Source organism: Trichomycterus rosablanca, chromosome 5 (genome assembly GCF_030014385.1).
Source record: "Trichomycterus rosablanca isolate fTriRos1 chromosome 5, fTriRos1.hap1, whole genome shotgun sequence".
Classification (NCBI taxonomy): Eukaryota; Metazoa; Chordata; class Actinopteri; order Siluriformes; family Trichomycteridae; genus Trichomycterus; species Trichomycterus rosablanca.
In genome coordinates this window covers 10,645,570-10,658,336 of record NC_085992.1, presented here as the reverse complement: position 1 = coordinate 10,658,336, position 12,767 = coordinate 10,645,570, and the positions used below count along the sequence as shown (strand labels likewise).

General features: G+C 37.3%; 1 protein-coding gene and 1 non-coding gene across 2 annotated transcripts; both read right to left on the bottom strand.

Moving 5' to 3' along the window:
- Positions 1-3,539: 3,539 nt before the first annotated feature.
- Positions 3,540-8,049, bottom strand: mycla (MYCL proto-oncogene, bHLH transcription factor a). The gene is made up of 3 exons (XM_062995413.1): positions 7,852-8,049; positions 5,201-5,724; positions 3,540-4,081 (listed from the first exon to the last, which is right to left on the bottom strand). Exons 2-3 carry the CDS (start codon positions 5,691-5,693, stop codon positions 3,540-3,542), a joined length of 1,035 nt encoding a protein of 344 aa, XP_062851483.1. The 5' UTR covers positions 5,694-5,724; positions 7,852-8,049.
- Positions 8,050-11,699: 3,650 nt separating this feature from the next.
- trnag-gcc (transfer RNA glycine (anticodon GCC)) lies at positions 11,700-11,770 on the bottom strand. Its single transcript has one exon. It is a non-coding gene; the product is annotated as a tRNA-Gly (tRNA).
- Between the last annotated feature and the right edge of the window lie 997 nt (positions 11,771-12,767).

The window sequence follows — 12,767 nt, the reverse complement described above, 5'->3', positions numbered from 1 at the left end:
TATTAGGATTTTAACATCATGTTTTACACTTTTGGTTACATTAATGACAGGAACGGTAGTTACTCATTACACAAGCTTCATCAGTTCACAACGTTATATCGAACACAGTCATGGACAATTTAGTATCTCCAATTCACCTCACTTGCATGTCTTTGGACTGTGGGAGGAAACCGGAGCACCCGGAGTAAACCCACGCAGACACGGGGAGAACATGCAAACTCCACACAGAAAGGACCTGGACCGCCCCACCTGGGGATCGAACCCAGGACCTTCTTGCTGTGAGGTGACAGTGCTACCCACTTTGCCACCGTGCCGCCCGAAATATATATTTAAGTTTAAAAATGACATTTTCAAGAAACCCGAGAAACTTATTCATGCCATTATCTACACCAGACTAGACTACTGCCTTGGTTTACAAACTGGATTTTCCAAATCCTTAATGAAACAACTACAGCTTTTTCAGAATACAACTAGAATCCTCAACAAAACAAAAAGAACAGACCACATCGCCCCAATTCTGAAGTCCTTCTGCTGGCTACTAATTCACTATAGAATTGAATTTCAAGTACTTATTATTGTATAAATCACTGAATAAGGTTGAACGCTAATCTATCTCCAACATGCTGAAAGATAAGAAACCAACCAGGCCTCCCAGACCTCTAGACTTACTAGACCAGGTGAAGCAGCATTTAGTTATCATGCTGTAAAACAAGGTTCCTGAATATTTCTGATAAGACTGAAAACTGTTTTGATGTGCATTGCTATTTAGCATGGTAGTCTGTCATGTTTCTGTTTGTGATAAATTATAGTGTAGTAAAAGGCTCAAATGAGCGTGTCTGTAACATTACTGAAATAATTAATGTAAACAATGCAGCTTGTTTCAGAACTGAACTTAACATTGTGTTTTGTGGACTGCAGCTATCAAATAATACATCATTAATATTTAACAACAATAGGGTTAGATTATGCATAAGCAATGTAAACATCATCATGAGCTCAGAAAACACCTCAGTTCAGTAAGTCATCATTTATTTTCCTTACCCACTTCATCCTGTTCTGGATCATGGTAGGCCCGACATCAGCAAAAAAAAAAAATGCCTGACGCAAGTCAGAAATACACCCCCTGCACAGGTCACGGCTTTATCACAATGTGATAAATGTTATGGTGAAATATTGAGAGGAAAAGTAATGCCAAAGTGGCAATTCCTTTCTCTTTGTAAACACAAACACGACTACACCCTGATATTTACACCACTACGCAAAGATATTTTAAGGCATCGCAGCATCCATTATACTGTTAATATCTGGAGTGTTTGCATCTAAGCTGCGTACTGTAAAGCTGCCTCATATTTAGGTTTTATTTGGGGCCAAGCTCTGATATACATAAATTTTTGGGACTGGGTCATAAAGGGTATTCATTAAGTACTGGGGGTATTTAGTTACAACATACGCTACTGTCAATGAGCTTCCACTTGTACCCACTGTTCCATGTAACTGATGCTGTTGTTTTTTTTTACAATCACTGCTACAACTTCATTTCCAGGCCCTTTTGGACCTTTGATAGTTGTCTCATTCTTAGTAATTGTAAGGTTTGGGTTGTAATTATTCTAATAGACTCACCTATACAGCTGGAGTGTTTAATGAAATAAGTTATAATGCAAGCAAAAACAATGAACACACACTAGCAGTGTGGAACCGGTTTTGTGGTTCAGGGAAGTTCAAACCATGAGTGCAATTGAGTTTTGTTTGCTTCCTCATACTACTGGCAGTACCACAAACTGTCCAATTTCTCTGAGAAAAAAATAAAATAAAATAAAAAAAAATCACACATCAGAACTAAAACCAGATCTTTTTCACTGCATTTTATTTTTTTAAGCAAAATAGAATCTGTGATGTAAACAATACAGAACTGAAAGTATATACAACACAGTTTGTGCAGATTTTGTGTACAAGGGTAAAAGGAGATGTTCACTGAGCATGTGCAAACAACTGCAGGGGAGCACAACTCCAGTCTTTGCGGGTTTTAGAACTTCCAGGATTGGAGTTGTGCTCCTCTGCAATATCACTAATAAATCTGGACACCTGGCAATGAGGTAATTTACGGAAAATGCATTGGATACAGACGTCCACCATTAAATCTCATGTAAGCTGAGGTTAGTCAAGATTTTCACCTGCACCAGGTCAGTGATTCACATAGCTATCACACACAGTTCATATTAGCCTCACATGAGGCTATGAATATAATGTCTTATTCAAAAGAATAACACAAACTTTGTGCAATGTGCAAAGTTCATTTAGTGTGACAAAGCAGAGGAGAAAACAGACCATAGATGTCATGGCTAGTGGAATCATTACATAAAGACTTAAAATCTTAGTGGACCAGCATGTGCTGAGAATCCCTTATACAGTACAGGATGACAGTTAAAGCTGCAGAATACCGTACAAATCGGAGGTTTGCTCAAAAACAGTTCTTCAGCTACTGCTGCTGGCTGGAGTTCTCAAGTAAGACAGTGCAAGTACACATTAAGACTGATACCACAACCTTTCTATTGATTCAAGATCTTCAGATGAAAGTGGAGCAGCCTTGTTTGGCTATTTGCCATGTCACTAAAAACACTGAAAGGCCAAGGCATTAAAAATCCTGAGAAAACCGTACCAGTGTCACCACTGTCTATATAAAGCAGGAAAACAACAAGACCCTTTTTTTACTTCTTTGCTCTTTTGTGCCACCACATTGATTTTTTTAGAGCTGAGCAAGACACCTACTCACCCCGCATAATACAAAAACATGACATCACTGGTCCAATTCAACCCACCAAAACCAATTACTGTATATCTTTTACCAAATGCTTTATACTGGTCATGTTCACAGTACTCATACAACCACCAGGACACAGAATACAAGGCAGAAGCACAACATGGACAGGGAAGTACAATTACATAGTCACTAATCCAAATGTAAGGTCCTGCCAGTTTGAAACTGCAGATGAGAACTTTCAACAATAAAGAACCCAAATCTGCCGTCACAGGACCTAATTGCCAAGGTGTTTTCCTTAACTTAATGTTCCTCGTTTAAGCCAACTGGGCATACGCTAAAAATAAACAGTAGGCAAAACTATTTTGCAAAATACAGAATTTTGCTTGTGCTGAAGATCAAAGCATTCAAATCTACACCATATTTCTACCAGATAGGTTCTCAAAAGTTACACATTGCAGCTTTAACACAGAATACCTTTTAATAAATACAGACTGTCAAGGTCAGAAAGATAGTGGGAAACTGTGGCTGATAAGTCAGATGGCTGATTTTGATTTGATTCATTTCTTCATTGATTGCTTCAAAGATGCACCTTGTTTTTAACAGCAGAAATTACACACTGCAGCTTTAATGTTCTGATTTACGTCCAACCTTAATTCTGTTCATTAGTAATTGGACCCTGATTTGTGTTTGGTTAGTGTGAAGAGTCGAAGTAGCTTGCTTCATTTCACAACACAGGCATTTTTTACACCGTGGTATTTAGGAGAGTCAGATCAGCACAGATTCAGCATTTTTTAAGCAAGCTGATTTTGCGCAGTAGCTGTTGCCTCTTGGCACGGAGTTTCTTCCTCTCCTGAGCTTGGCGTCTCTCTTTCACCTGAAGCTGCAGCAGATATTCCGTTGCCCGGGTCAAAATAGCCACCTTTGAGCTTTTAGCTGTGTCCGAAAGGCCTGGGATTTCATTTCTAAGTAACTGAAAGCGAGAGCGAAGATTGTCCCTCCTCTTCCTCTCCAGAAAGTTCCTGCGATGTTCGTTGGAGTCCTCAGAGTCCGAGCTGGCTGGAGAGGAGGATGATGATGATGGAGCTGATAACAAGGAAGCGTCAAGTCGGGCTTGTTTGTTGAGCAGATCTTCGCCTTGTTCCTCGTGTTCCATGTCAGAATCAGGAGATGGAGCAGCGTAGTTGTGCTGCTGTCGGTGCAGCGAGATGTGGAAGTATTTTTTGCAGGGGCCATGTGGATCTGCGCTAACAGCAATGGTGATGGGTGTACGAGTCTGCTTCTTCAACCGGTTCTCGACGGTCACTACATCGATCTCGTCGGCATCTGAGGAGGAAAACAAGAATGCGTACACACATCAACACATCTGAAAAAGCATGCTAGCAGCTTTTAGTTTAAATTATATAACATTTCAAAACATTTAAGTGCGAAACAGAAAAAAATTTGGTTTGGGAAGGAATTAAAAAAAAAACATGCAAACAAACATCAAGTCTGCAAAGAAAAAACACTAAACTCTAAGATGCCAAGTTATTTCTTTATTTAGTTTTATGCCATGTTTACATAGTGTTTATATTCAAGGAAGGGTATGTAATGCATAATTTTAGACCTTTTATTTCAAGAAATTGAGGAATTCTTATAGTCTTAGATATAGCTAGAGATCGTCATTCCTGTAGGTATTTAAAATATCCATAAGATGCTTAGCAAAAAGCTCATGACGAAATGCTTTTTTTAATTACTAAAGCTTTTATATTCAGTTCATGATGCATTAAAAAGATAAAACAGAACCACACATTTCATTTTAATAAAAGATGAGATGTGTTTCCAGACACCTCTACTGTAACATTTATGCTGCATGTAGCGTAGGATAGCACACGCTCCCAAACTCAATATAAACCAACAATAAGTTGGTGCACTGAAGGTGATGGTACCTTTAACTACTAGAGCATTACAGTCTGATGGATCTTCCAAAGAAGACCAAAAAGATGTTGTTAAACTTTCCAAGACGGGTGAAACCTGGGGCCCCACATGAAGATGTCTTAAGAATCCTCACTAATTTATGCAGACGTTAGACAGAACCAGCTTCCAAGAACGGTCCAGGCATGGCACTTAGGATGGTTCTTGACACCCAGTACGGATGTGTGGGAACTGTGTCTCAAGGGGTGTGTAGTGATCTGGCTCTGCTTGATCAGATCATGAGTTGTGCAAGCGACAGCAGCTTCACATTCAAAAATTAAAAAGCCTGACTAGCCTACTGGCTTCGATGATAGTGAGAAAATCAAGAAAAAGATCCAGAAAAATGTAGTTACTGATTACCAACATTTTGTAAAGCAAGGCTGGAGAAGGAAACAAAATGAATAAATACTGCTTAACAGGAAATGTCCCATAAAACTTCCTTTACAATTCAGCCCACCCACGTTTTCCTTCAGCATGTGCACAAGTCCTTACCAGAGGAGTCTGATCGTGACTCAGACCCTGACGATGCAGTCATCTGTTTTTTGGGCTGGTGGGAAGGTAGGTTGAGCACTGCTGCAGGATTTACACAGCGTGTGGTGGCTACATCAGCCACCCGTGGACCCTGGGTGCGGGGTACATTTAGTTCCCGTTCACTCTGAGTTTCAGTACGAGGATTCACTCTGGTAGCTGAGAATCCACCACTCCACATGCAGTCCTTAATCACCACCGAGCTCAGGTTGCCAATCACATCCAGAGGGTCAAATTTAAATGGGAGATAGTCATCCGATGGCCACATGCCCCGCTCTGACGATAACGGGAATACTGTACGTCCCATAGCAAAAGTCCTGGAAGGGGACACGGGAGGGGTGGGGAGCAGCTCGAACTTCTTCCAGATATCCTCACTGGGTGCTGTGGATGTGAAAAAGTCCTCAATCCTACTATCCATTCCATCATAGAAGTAGTGCGGATGATGATCACACTCCATGTACACACACCACAAACACCAAAATCACAACCTGCAGCAAAGGAGGAGGTTACAGAGTCAGTGATGTCATACTTCACTACTAAATTATTTACAGTTTACAGCATTAAATACTGAACCAGCTTTGTGTCCCTATAAAATGTCTACAGCTTATTGGCTGTCAAATTGTAAGCTAAGCAAATATTGTTTTTTTTACTGTTATTACCACTGAAAATAAATGCACTACCCACTCCTCAGACACAGGATTTTTGCCACCCTTGCCAAATTTAAACAGGACTTATTAAAGCAGTGGTTTAAAAAACGGTTTCTGCTGATGGTACACAAAGCACCCTGAAACATTTGCAGCATGCAGTTCAACAATGTACAAAAGTGTTAGTTTAAAAAAAAAACACTACCAGTGATGCACACATCTGGTACCTCCATATAACTGGATACCACAAAACCCAACTTTGAGATCAATCTTTCCAAGATCTACCACTTTTACTACAAAAATCTTCACTAGATGCCAGGAAGAATAATACAGCTCCTGTTCAGAATAAGGAGCATTATATACAATACAATCAACCACTGAATGTACCAGACACAGACTCCTCATTATAGCAAGGTTTGACCATTCAGCAATATGACTAAGCTTAGGATTTACACCAGGACAGAGAAATACCCAAGCCTGCTATGCTAAATTGAATCCTACATATGCTGTTTTCATCAAAATTAGAACCCATAAGTCAACATTGAATATTTAAACACACATAAAACCAAACATTTTACTCTTCCACAATATCACTGTCTTGCATGTCACACAAGGTCATTAAATGTAGTTTACGCTAAAGCACTTACAAGCAAACTAGTGCTAAAGAACAAAACCAACAAATAAAACAGAAATCTAGTTTGACATGTAAACATCCTGCAAATTAATCGAATGTTACTAAACATTGCAACAGAGCAATACAATGAAACATTCACGCATGATGCAGATGTAACACAATACTGCCAAGTAATCACTGCCAACACCCGTCCCAATCCATTCATAGTTGATGCTTGACTGAGCCTTGCACGTGAAATCTTACTACTACAATAACACAATACAAATCTAAGCAGTCTTTGGTTATTAATTCATTAAATAATTAAGGTTTGGTTATTAAATAATGATGCATGTTGGCAAATCTTGCATTTAAATTATAAATCGAATTTACTTACTAACTGCATTGCAACCTACTGAAAATTAAAACAATTAAGCACAGTCTTCTTGACCAATTTACCTGAATAATGATGGGCTGCATTATAATCATGATGCACAATGCAGAAACCTGGCTTACATTTTGTTTGAGTTACTTTAGGTTACTGCACAAACACCACACACATTTAGTGAAACTGGAGTGGAACTACGAATAGAATCCTGTACAGAACTCTAATTTACTCTAATTCAAGCATAAAATTAAGTCACATTACAGACCCTCCCCACAGCAGAAACCTGATCCACATCCGCCCATTCATTCATACACATGCACACATGTGCTTCCTCACCACTGCAGTGTAACCTTCTCACACTAAATCGGATTCACTGCAGATCTCTGAATCAAGAAGCTTTATTAAGCAAACATTCAGTACAATGTGCACAAACCATGCACCAAATCAATCTGTACACCCATGCACAACAATGCACATTTATTTTTCAGCAAATGCACATTTATTTTTCAGCACAATACAATATAATGCACTAATGCATTGATCATAATCCTATTAAGCATAGTCAATATAATAAATACTGGAGACTTGGAAATAGAAAACAGATTGTGGGATGTTATGCAGCACAATGCATTACTCTGCAATATGAAGGTTAATGCAGAGGAGAGAGGGGAAAAGAAATCAAATCACTGCTGACCTGCGAATGCAGTGCTGCATTAGTGCAATTTAATCCACAAACCAGATTCCTTCCTTATCTAATGCAAGTGATCATAAATCTGTAGAATTCAGCACGTTGGATAAAATGACAAAAACAGGAAGAGAATGTGCTCAGATACAACTGTAAGACTAAAGTAAATTAAAAAGTCCACAAACTAAAGTAAAGTCCCTCCAGTTCTACTCGTGCATCATTTGTACGGACGAACAACTTTAAAACCCAATGCAATTACATTATAAAGAAAAATCCACGTGTATTTACCGTTTCATTCAGTCCAATCCAGTACGGATCTAACTAACTCCAGTCCAGTCCAAACCGCAGCGCAGGACAAAGAGGGAGAACAATTGAACTTCCGCAACAAAGAATGAATCTGCAGTTAGATTTAAACCCTCCCGATTTCAGCCCTGAGTTTCACCTTGTACCTCCAATTCAACCAACAAACACAGTAAAGCAGGAAATCAGACCAGAGTCCGATTACTGCACTATAAAATCTATAATAGTTTAGGAACCGCACCCGCGCGCCACTTTCGCGCCACAGCTGCGCCTTTGTGTAGACAGAGCGACTCTGGCCACGCCCATTTACTACTAACCACGCCTCTTTTTATAGAATCTGTTTAGTTTAAACCTTATCACGCCCGTTTGTTATCATAAACCCCGCCCACACGTTTCCTTAACCGTTAACGCAGCTCCATACTCGCACATTTCTTCATTTTAACCCAGATTTTAACCCGTTTTACTTTGTAATTCTATTTTATTTGTCCTCAGTTATGTTAGTGAGACTAGACACAGAAAGTAGATCTGAAGAAAAGTCATGTTTAAGTCACATTAATTTTCCATTTCATCCCAAACATGGTCAGTTGGGGTTAAGGTCAGCGCCCTGAAGAGGTTACCGGAGTCCATCCGTACCAAACCATGTCATAATGGAACAGTAATGGGCCTTAGCCAAGCTTATTACAAAGTTGGCAACATTTTATTTGGGCTATTTTATATCAATCATTTTCTACACCTGTTTGTAACAGACATGCGGGGTGGCATAGTGGCTCAGTGGGTATCACTGTTGCCTCACAGCAAGAAGGTCCTGGGTCTGATCCCCAGGTGCGGTCCGGGTCCATTCTGTGTGGAGTGTGCATGTTCTTCCCATGTCTGTGTGGGCTTCCTACCACAGTCCAAAGACATGCAAGTGAGGTGAGTTGGAGATACAGAATTGTCCATGACTGTGTTTGACATTAAACGTGAACTGATGAATCTTGTCATGAATGTAACCAAAGTGTAAAACATGAGATTAAAATACTAATAAATTTAATAATTGACATGTATGTAACATCTGGATTCTTTTACATTGAATAATATAGGCATGTAGTCATCAAAATAACTGATTTGTACAAACAATATTAGTTTACAAATGAGTAAATAAATGAATGTTTGACATTATACAACCACTCTATTTAAAATATAAATACTAAGAGTTTAATAAATTTATCTGTAGACAGGACCTGAATTAAGTATAAAATTTGAAACAAATTATTACCACTTATATATAATAACGCATTAGGGTCAGAGTCTAGGTCCCCAGTGATGCAAAACCCACAGAGCATACTAACAGTAGGACTGGGATTTAAACCCTTAAATCACCTAACCTAAACACTGACTAACTACTCTATTTTGTCAGTGTATTTATGTTTAAATAAGAGACTACTTATACACCCCCCTAAAATATATGTATTGTTTGAATATGAGCTGTGAAACTGCCCTCCAACAAATAATTTTATCTATAATTAGCACACAGAAATCATCCAAATTTTATTGACAGAAATGGGTCACAATAAATATACAGCTAACAAATTTGTATAATAAAAGTGGCCATATTCTTAATGTAGCTAACATTTTAGCTGGCTTTTCTGACAGGACTAGTCCTGTATTCCACCCTTTCATAATAAGCTTCGCCTAATGAGATACACGTTTACATAAAACATAGAAGTTCTTACAAAGTCAAATTTTAAAATCGCTTGTGCGCTTTACAATTTCTAAAGTGTGTGTAGCTGAATTTAAATTGTGTTGCAATTATATTTACTTACACAAAATGCTAATTAAGTTGTTTTCATTCATATACAGACTTTTATTTATAATGTTACATACATAGAGATATAATTTATATAATTTGTAATTAATTTAATTAGTACATTTATATTTATGGCATTTAGCAGAGACCTGTATCCAAAGCACCTTACAATTGTAGCTAATCTTAGTAATTAGCTAAGCAATTAAGGGTTAAGGGGCTCATATAAATAATTTAATAATTTTACAATCACTATTTTTAAACATTTGGTCAGAATTACCAATTAGTAGTGAATCTGCTATATATTAATTCAGTGCTAGGTTACAAAAATGACTCAAAATTATTATACTTTATTTTTCAGACATTTTAGATGGTTAATAATACTTTACTTTAGTCTGATACATTGACAATCAACATCTTTATTCTGTGCCAACGCCCTGACACCCATTTACACCTTCAGAATCATAAACACAAACAAAAATTCAAGTGATGGTGCAGGATTAGTGTGTATGAGGTGAGAAATGCTGAATAACTGAGATTATTTTCACCCATTAATGTAAACTAGTCTGAACAATCAATCAAACAAACACTCACAAACACACACACACACACACACACACACATTTGTGGCAAGCACTCAAGTTCTTTCACTAAACTTACCAGATCATTTTTGTAAAGAATCATCGTCATGCTGAAAAAGTAAAGGGCATTGTCCAAACTGCTGCTGCAAAATTCCTAGTGCTGTGATAAAATACTGCATACGTCTTCATGCTGAATGAATTCAGACACAATTAAACATTAAACACAATACAACAAAAAATAAAAAAATTATTTGTACCCATATCACCCCTGTATAAAAGTAATTGCTTCTTGGTTACTTAGTCATCTAGCTGAACCAACTAAATTCATTAAACAGTTTAACTTGTCAAACAGAGCCAGCAAAATATAAATCTCATGTACCTTATATAGGCACTTCAAATTTCCTACAGGAACACAATGTTACACTCTAAGAAACATGTTTCAAATATGTTGCCTTTACTCTAGTTCTCGTTTAATATCATGTTTAGTTTACTGATTTGAAATATTCACTGTAACAATTGTGCAGTAACAGAAGCAATTGCATAAGGAGCAAATACTTTTACACTGTAATTCTATCCATCAAGCCCTCTACCATCAACGTTCTTTGTGTGTGATTGACAAAAGACTCATTGATGATGTCTCCATTGTTGTGAAGGCTCCTGATCTAACATGCGCATATACATGGCCAGGTTGTAATTTTCACTGCAAGAACTTTTTCAGGTAACATTAAAAACACTGAATGAATTTATACAACAGAGAGTTTCTGCATTTTGGTAGCACAGCATTCTAAAACACTAGCCCAATACAAATTCAAGGGTCATTGGTGCCACCAGCCTAGCAGGGCACTTTACAGACACTATTAGCCATGTCTATTTTTGTCTTACGTAGAAAACTTTTCCTCCTTCCTTGTAGAACTAAGAATCACTTAGAACTTAAAATCACAACATGCTTTTTCAGTACAAAAATCTGATTGCTTAATTGAAAATTCAATGCAATGGATTGGCAACCCGTCCAAGGTATTCCTGCCTTGCTTTCAGATGAAGCCTCCTCAACCCTGAAATGAAACTGAAATCTTTAAGTGCATACCTGTCCACAACAGGAAATTAAAAGTTAGAACCTTGACCTTTTCCCAATATATGAACTTTTTTTCAGGAACTTGAAATGTTTTTAGGAATCCAATGTTTTTGTTAGGAAAGCTTTTCATAAACATTGGGAACATTTTTGTTGCTTTTTACCTATCAGGAAAGTGTTCAATACAGAAACAACTTAAGGAACTGGGTGTTTTGTCACAGCATTGTGGTTTTTGTTAGTTTATGTGTGTTCACATTTCTGATTATTAGTCTACATTTTCTCTGCATCAGAAACTATTAAAATCGGGACACTTCTTTAATTTAGAAAAACAAACTCTCCCTCGTTTTCTGAAGGACAGATTTTAAATTAACCAGCTTTTCTCCGGCTGGTATTAAAAGTATGTTGCATTGGCCGGGAATCGAACCCGGGCCTCCCGCGTGGCAGGCGAGAATTCTACCACTGAACCACCAATGCTTGTTGGAAACCATTCTGGACACTAGGTGTCTAATAACTGAACGGGAACTGTTTCAAGAGGTTGATCACTATTTTTGAAATTTGTTTATGATTTTAAAAACATTAAATTTCAGCTAAAAGACAATTAATATATTTAGCAAAATATTTTGTAAATATAAACAACAGGTACACTTAAGCTTTAGGTGTTATGATACTGATGTACGTGTCGTTTGCACGGATTCGACTATAAAGTTGTGGTGTCAACACCCACCCTGCCATTCAGTACAAATCATGGATGCCAACTTGAAGAATTAAAATACTGTCCACTATAATAAAAATGTAAAGCTTCGTGTAAAGTCTATAAAGCTACTCAATTGCGTTACTCAGTTAAAAACAGCTAGCGCTGCTAAATTAACTTCTTACCTTCTTACACATGTTAACTTTGACGATTTAGCCTAAACAAAGCTGCTGTGGTAATAAAATAGTTTTACTTTCAGGCTACTTCAAATTTTAAAAGTACTAATTTTACCACATCCTCACTGAGAAATGTAGTTCAACCAAATCTTCAACACTTTAACCACTGGGCGGCAGCAGTGCTTAATAATACATCTAACAGCCAGCACGAACTGTTAGTAATACAGTAGTGTTGTTATTTTATACACTGTTAAATTAACATTAAAAACACAAAACTAATTTTCTTGCACACACACTCAAACTCAGACTTAAAGGTAGCTTTATTGGCATGACAAATAAGGACATTTGTATTGCTAAAGCTTAATTACAGTTTTAGGAAAAAGAATTTTTAAAAAAACAGCAGAAAAAATAACAATAAAATAGTGCAATATATACAAAATAGTTACAGATATGTAAGAAATAAATAAATAAAAATAATTTAAAAAAACAGTGCACAAGTAACAACAATAAAAATGGTAAGTGACAGTAATATTTTAGGTTTTGAAATATTTGTAAAAAATTTATAGTGTGTGTAAAATATTATTAAATGACTAAATTAAATCAT

Coding starts and splice junctions, on each gene's coding strand:
- mycla (XM_062995413.1), bottom strand. CDS start 5,693: ATGGAGTGTGATCATCATCCGCACTACTTCTATGATGGAATGGATAGT. Junction 4,082..5,200: donor GTCACGATCAGACTCCTCTG/GTAAGGACTTGT, acceptor TTTCCTCCTCAG/ATGCCGACGAGATCGATGTA.